Source organism: Lepidochelys kempii, chromosome 2, assembly GCF_965140265.1.
Source record: "Lepidochelys kempii isolate rLepKem1 chromosome 2, rLepKem1.hap2, whole genome shotgun sequence".
NCBI lineage: Eukaryota > Metazoa > Chordata > Testudines > Cheloniidae > Lepidochelys > Lepidochelys kempii.
In genome coordinates, this window is record NC_133257.1 from 208617994 (window position 1) to 208625694 (window position 7701).

The window sequence follows — 7701 nt, forward strand, 5'->3', positions numbered from 1 at the left end:
GCCCACTCCCACTGCACAAGCAGCAAGGAAGGATCACTTCTAGCATTCAGGAAAGCACTCGGAACTAGCCCAGCATATGGGCCCACACATGACTGTTAACATTTTCAAAAGCCTGTCCTGGCTCAAGTGCCTGATGGGCACTGAGATGGGGAGCTTAATGCATGTTTGGGTACTTCAAGTATTTTCAGAACAGGAGTTTAGTCCTAGCCAAGTCCCCTGAACACTCTGGGTGCTGAATGCTCTCAGAGTATGTCTTCACTGCACAGTTAACCCAAGTGGTTGGCCACTGGGTCTGAGCCACCCAGAATAGCCTAGCCCAGGTGTGAGCATCCCCCCTGCAAAGTCCTACCCACATTCCTATGTCCTGCACTCACCTGTGTGTGTCTGGGAGCATAATCCATTGTACTCTGTCCTGAGACACTCTAGGACTCTTTCCCAAGCAATTGTCTGTCCCATGGGGGAAACCATGGGGAGGGCATTGAAGGACTGTTGGTACTGAAATTATTTTTGCCTCATTACAAAGTGGGTGGGTTCCAGCTCAAGTCAAAGTGGAGCCTGAGTTCTAACTCACTGCCACACCTGAGATGCTGAAGAATGGCCACTGGCCTCCCTCCCACCAACATGGGTCCTAAATGCCAACTATAGCTAATTATTAGTAAAATGTTTTGGAGAACCATTCTTAACATACACACACACACAGGGATACACACATGCACACACACACAAAACAAAACCCCCACTATGTGTGTTTTTGTTATTTTATCATTTTTCTTACTTTATTGAAACATCTGGGGATGTGAAATTGTAGAGTACTTTAAGGTGTCCCAAATGAAAAACCTCTGACTCATTGAATCTTTTAACCAGAAAGGTAGTACAAAAACCAACCAAGCTAGTTAAAAAACAGCCAGATGGCAACCCTTAAACTTATCCCCCATGCTTAAAGCACCTTCAAACCTGGGTCAGAAGTTTTTCTGCATGGATGGTGGGAAGGTTCGCCTAAAACTTGGGACTGAGCCTGAGTTAATTGGGAAGTTAAGAGGTTGGGTACTCAATCAACATTTTCAAAAGTGCTCAGTGGCCCCCATGTGCTCAGGAATTGGTTGTGTCAAAGGAAAAACTAAATTGTGGTGTACTGAAAACTGTTAAAATTGTAAGCTGTCACTTTAAATTTTAGAGGGTTTTCCAGCTCCTCCTTGCCGGATGTGGGGGTGTGGGTGTCCTCTCTAGGGAAGTGTGTGATCTGGGCCTAGTAGCTGTCAGTCTGCAGAAAGTCAACCTATAGCAAGGCAGGATGAGGTGTGGCTCTGTTTTAGGGAGCAGCCTGCTTGTGTTTACTTGTGTGTGATCATTCTGAATTCTAAGAAATAAAATAGTGTTATATTCCAATCTTCCAGCACAAGTGTTCTGTTTTGCATCTAACTTCTCTGTGTGTATGCCATGAACATAACATAAACCAGAAGGGGAAAGTTAAGCCCTCAGAAGTCAACTACTCCTTGATTGCCCTGCACATAATATACCTAAGAACTCCCCTCTAAATTGATTTAAGAAACAAACTCAAACATGAGAGAGAGAGAGAGTGAAACTGAGAGATTCACAGACACTTGTTGCAGAATGGACAATAGCTGCCCAACTGTCCCTATCCTGACTAGAGAAAATGGGACCTGACTCTCACTCAAAGTATTTCAGAAGTGGTTGGTTCTTGCCAAGTCTGTTTAATTAAGAGGCAGACTATCTCTCAGCACTTAAGTGAAAGACCATTTGAGAAAGAAATGTTCAAAATCCAATGGCCAAATAAAAGGAAAATTTGATGGCACACTCACTAAATGTTAGATATTACTACATGAAGTGCATTCGTTATTCCCTGTCATTAATTCATAAATGCCAAGGCTAGAAGGGACAATTGTGACCATCTGTCTTGCAGATGCAAATCCTGTGGACTGAAGCCTTAGAAAGGTCATAATCCAAAGCTCCCACAAAAACTAAAATCAGAGAAGACTCTGTATTTGTCACACACAGAGCTTTGCACCCATGAAAACAAGTAGTTTAGTCTAATCAGAGTGATTTTACTCGCAAACTCAAAAATACTTCCCAGTGAAGAATGCACAAGTATAGTGGATATAAATTAGCCAGGTTATTCATAACATAAAACAACTTCTCTTCTTAGAATTTTGCAGATACTATGGTACAACTGAAGAAACTTTTCATCTTCACAACCACAGCATAGAATTCCAAAAATTATTCCTGTAGAGTCCAATTTTCCAATGTGAGTTTCTAATTTGTGCCCTCAGATTGGTGCTTATAGTACTTATGCACTAGAATGTTCAGTTAATGAGTCTATTTGTCAATTTAAACCCCAAAAATATAGGATTTGTACAATCTATATAAAAGCTCATATTCGAGAATTGGGCACATATCATGCATGTGCCTCTAGCTCTTGAAATATTTGCAGCCTTTATGGTGCATGCTTGTTTGTCAAAATGTCCATTAGAAGATTCCATACATGTCTTAAGGATACAGGCCGCATTTTAATCAGACTCAAGGCTAGTGCAGGCACAGTCATGTCTGTGCACAAATTGGATAGTAGGCTGTCTCCTCAATGAGTGTATACAAACAGGTGTGTGCCATAAACCTGTGGATGCAGTTTTAAATGTAGGCTTTGAATAATTTGGCCCTAAAACATCATTACACCATACCCAACCAGCATGTCCTCCTGAAACTTTTTAAAAACACAACAGTTAGGCCTGGTAATTAATGGCATGCTCCTTGTTTAGCTCTAATATGGATGAATATGTTTAATACATGGGCCAGATCCTGAAAGAAACACCCATGGATTTCAGTGGGACTTGCGGGTTCTAAATGTCTCTCAGGGTCCCTCCAATGTCCACTGAAGTTAATAGAAAGACAAACCATTAATTTCAATGGGTCCTATGTTTGCAATTTTGCTCATCTCAAAACAGGCATTATAACCATCCTCCAAGTATAATGTAATCAGAAGAATGCAAAGTCTTGTATCTACATCCTTAACAGATGGTTGATATGAGAAACAGGAACAAGATGCTTTTGTTAAAATGTAGCAATGAAACATGGTTATTATGAGTGCTGGTTGGTGAGGCGTTCAAAGTTAGCTAATTAAAATCTCTTTCATAGCTAGAAAAATATTTGTAAAGGTAATGTGTTTGCAGCAGGAAACAGTGTTTATTAAATATGTTCACAAAACAAATTCCCAACATTCTTCAAATATATATTTAAAACTGCATCCCTAATTAATATTAAGAAATAAAGCATTTGGAGTTGATGTCACAGTTTAAGGAATCTCTTTGTTTTCTAATCATATAAAAAGATGATCATTTCCTTTGCTGTACAGATTCTGAGCTCTCTATATAAACTTAATTTAAGAGAAAATGAAAATCATCTCAATCAAAAGGTTTATTTTATTTACTTTAGCCAAATTTATCTTTTTAACATCAAATACTTCGTGCCTAGATGAATCAGCAATGTCCAGTCTGCAGAGCAGAGATTATGGTGATAGATATTCTGAGGTAAGGTTTGCCTTGGTATGAGATTATTTTGAGAATTGCAGGTCTGATCCTGTGTCCATTGAAGTTAGTGGCAAAGTTCCCATTGACTTCAGTGGCACAGGATCAGGTCCTATAACATCACTAGCATAAACAAGGCTTGTTGAGACAACTTTCATGAAATCTATCCGCTGGCTTATATGTAGTGTGTAAAGCAATTCATGATTTGATTTTCATGCAGTAAAACCTTGGGATTCAGGGTGATGTTTATTTTGAATGGATTTTTGCTTATGCAGTAAGAAACTGTCATGCTTTTTATTCTTATAAAAGATGCATTACTGATCCAAAATTAATAAAGAAATGTTTGAGATGTTCAAATAATAATGATAAATGGAAAATACTATAAATCTGATGTGGTAAACGGACTTAAAGTTCTACCCTGAAAAATGACTATAAAATATCATCGTGGGGTCCATATTTATTGTGTCTCAATAGCTGCCAAATCAAATTTACCCAGTTTATATTTATACAGTTTATATATAAAGTGATTTTTTCCTAACTTTCTGCCCTAGAAGCAGTCCCTGGGACCTCAGAGTCTACATTATTTTTGCCTTCTGCACCATCGCCAGTTATAAAAATTCTTCAAGCAAAAATTTTACCTTAATTATACCTGTGCACAGGGGTCCTGGAACTAGGGGTGCTGAAGGTGCGGCAGCACCCCCTGGCTTGAAGTAGAAACAACAACCAAATATATGGCTTCCTCTTTCAGCACCCATGTTATACAAATTATTCCAGCACCCCAGCCTGTACAGCCCCTTAGTCTTCAGGTTTGCCCCTTGTTTACACATTTCAGTGGGGTTGCTCAGGTGTAACAGGAGATAGAATTTGGTCCCACAGTTAGAAGTGAACAATTCCGTTAATGATGTCTGAATTAGAATAGACTCCAGCTCCCTCTCCCAATAGCTGTGCTTGCTTCTGCAGTGCTGAGAGAAGTAAACATTCATAAAAACATATGGGCTGGAATGGACAATGTTAATGTTTGGTTTTTAATTTAAATCTAATACCTTATTTGCACTGATCTGCTTTTAAGATCGAGAAACTTAACAACACAACTTCACAAAAATAAGATATGACTTTAACTGTGCGCAGAGAACACTTTTGCATAAGAAAATAATTTTTATATAGCCACTTTTCAGAGAACAACGGCACTAATTATTTCATAAAACAATTAATATCCTGGGCTCAATGCTCCACTGTGTCCAAGCACAGGGATTGGGTGCAACAGAAGTGGTTCTGTACCGGTCAGCTCAAGCATGAGATAAAGCAGTGTAGGAGCTCAAGGTCCTTAATGCCCCTATGCCAGTAGAGGATCAGTGTAGCAGAATAGAGTGTGATCCTGGCACACCACATATGCCAGAAATGGAGGAGTAGTTCTGTTAGCTTTACACTAATTTGAAGTTCTCTTAGGCCAGGGGAATTCTCCAATGGCTGGGCAGCATGAATGGGAAGCTGTGGAGATGGGAACCAAGGGAAAAGGAATCATGTGAAGGGAAAAGGAGACCAATAAGAAGGGAAACAACTGTACAGGAAGAGGTAGAGAAGAGGACAAGACAGCAGAAAAGCATGTGCAAGGAGCAGGGAGAACGGGAAAGGAACAGAACAGATGGAAGGGGAAGATAAAATGAGCAAAAGGAGACTGTGATTGACATTTAGGGCAAAAATGGGTATCACTAAAGCAGATAAAGATACAGAAATGCATTCCTAATTTTCTATGTAAACAACTGCTGAAGTTGCCACTGGAATGTTCTCTGGTAGCCAATGGGAGGAAATAGTCTACAAGACAATCAGTCTTCAAGGAAGAGTCCACACTCTGAAAAATATTTGGGGAATTCGCATTCTAAAAGCATTAGGAAAGTATATTCTTCTCCCCCCTGTCTGTGCCTACAGAAACCTTAAAATTAACAACCTACTGTATGTGATTTGTATGTAGACAGGTTATCATCCATGTAAAAAGATGATTGTATCATTATTTCTATCTTTAGTCCAGTGAAGACTTCTTAGAAGAAAAGCAGAGAAGTCTCAATTTTGAAGAACTGAAAGACTGGGGATCAAAAAACATCATTAAAATGAGCACTCCCACAGTCAACAAGATGCCTAATTCACTTGCCAATTTACCACTGAGGTTTGGAAGAAATGTTCAAGAAAAAAGAAGCATGAAGCCAGTGGCTAATTTGTCTCTGAGATTTGGGAGAGCTTTTGAAGGCAGTAATAGATGTGCTCCTAACTTATTACACAGGTTCAGGAGATTTCCATTTGTTAAAAGTTCCATCCAATCACTTGCCACCTTGCCACAAAGATTTGGGAAATCACTACCTGCCCACCTATCAGAAGACATTCAAGAAGCTGAGCAAGGCAATAACAGGTAAGTGTTTAAAAGCATGCGAATGCCCTCCAAATGATAAATTAGCCAGGATTCAATCCTGCCAGCCTTACTCAAGCAATCTCAACTGGGTGTTTGAGTGAGTTTGATTTGCCTAAGTAAGGACATCAGAATGATGCCCAAAGTTCATCAGATTAAAAAGCATTACTATTACTGTCAGGAATTTTTCAACACATTGGTTTTTTTGGTTGGAAAATGCCAATTCATCGAAACTGAAAGGAAAGTGTCAGGTTTGATGAATTTCTCATTTTAAAATGTTTTGAAATTGTTGAAGCTTTCCATGGCAATATCTTCAAAATGAAAAATTCCATTGTTTTCCATTTGAAACAATGTTTTGTTGTGATATTTAAGCTAATTATCATAAACATTGTTTTTAAAGGTCAAAACCAAAATTTTTTGAAAGGTCAAAATTAAACATTTCAATTGACCTGAACCCCAAAATAAAAAGATTGGTTTGGTGACTTGTGAAAATTTTTGAGATTTCAACTTTTCATCCTGATTTAAGACAGGAAATATATTATTTTCAAAATTTCAATTTTTTCCAGGAAAGCCATTTCCTACCCAACTCTTATTATTATTTGGACCAACTATTTTCTACTGTGAATTTTATTTTTACACACAATAATAATTCCTTAAAAATACCAGTAATCCAAACATTTCGTTAATCTGGGGGGCCTGATTCTGCTTCACTTGTCTTGCTCTGAAACCACATGTTTTGCCTGCATGAAGCAGAAGAGAAGTCCAGTTCAGAAGCATTCACTGCAGAATCAGACAGCCAGTATTATCTGCATCTGCCGTTTTTCATTCTTCTGTGATTGTCTCACCCGATTATAGCACTTTTTGTTTTGTATTTCTGACCTTTTAGGAATCTGTATTCAAACAACTATATTGAAAAGGAATCAAATGATGAAGACTCAAACCAGAAAAGCTGGGATCTATATTTAAATCAAAAGATGATGTAAGGGAAACAGAGGTGCAAACTGAAATCTAGACTTACCTTCATAATAATATTAATACTATTGTACGTGGCTGGTGCTGTGCAAACCATTGCAGTATATTGCAATGATAACGGTAGTTATTTGTTGTACTAGTTCATTTCAGTGGCAGGATATCATAAATTTTAATGACTGCTGCCTGACTGATGTCCTGTCTGTTGTAAATTTTTGAAGAATAGTTGTATTGTATAACTGGAAGCATTTTAAGCAAATAAAAAGACGCATACTACAACTAGTAGGAGCCTACTGTGTGAATAGCAAACAGAAACAATTCTGGAAGGAAAAAAGCCCACTGCCATCTTAGTGTCTTATGTAGCCAAAGACATGAATGAAAAAAACATATACATGGAACTATTGTTGTTGTTTGAGACATATTTGGATAGAAGTTTTGTTTAGGTGACCACTGACATTTTTGCTACAAATTAAATGCTAGCTTCTTAGATCATCACAGAGGAATGGCATCTATTGTTGTCTCTTCATAATGCAATTACTATTTTGAAATAATACCCTCCCAAATATCCTGAGGAATCTGAACTGTAAACATTCTGTTTCCTCTGCCAGACTGAATGACATTAGAACTACCAGACGCACAGTTGGACAGAGCTTTTACATTCTAAACCCCACCTTTTCACACTGTAATTTTCGCAAAAACATTCTTTGGGATAAAAATGTTCTTGCTTAGACTTTGATCGGACATTTCAGTTCGAGCCACATTTGAACAATATCAGTTGAAACATTCTAGTTATATGAA

The 7701-nt window shown here is 38.2% G+C and overlaps 1 protein-coding gene across 16 annotated transcripts in view; it reads left to right on the plus strand.

Annotated features, from left to right (window-relative positions):
* Nucleotides 1-7165, plus strand: part of NPVF (neuropeptide VF precursor) — a 49082-nt gene extending 41917 nt beyond the window's left edge. For 13 of the 16 annotated variants that reach the window (XM_073333687.1, XM_073333682.1, XM_073333677.1 and 10 more), the window contains 3 exons: nucleotides 3484-3539; nucleotides 5558-5937; nucleotides 6821-7165. In XM_073333687.1, coding sequence (XP_073189788.1) covers nucleotides 3495-3539; nucleotides 5558-5937; nucleotides 6821-6917 — 522 coding nt within the window. In that variant the 5' untranslated portion in view covers nucleotides 3484-3494 and the 3' untranslated portion in view covers nucleotides 6918-7165. Of the gene's footprint in view, nucleotides 1-2239; nucleotides 2264-3401; nucleotides 3540-5557; nucleotides 5938-6820 lie in introns of those variants that run through there. The other 3 variants (XM_073333689.1, XM_073333675.1, XM_073333691.1) reach the window with 3 other exon arrangements.
* Nucleotides 7166-7701: the final 536 nt, after the last annotated feature.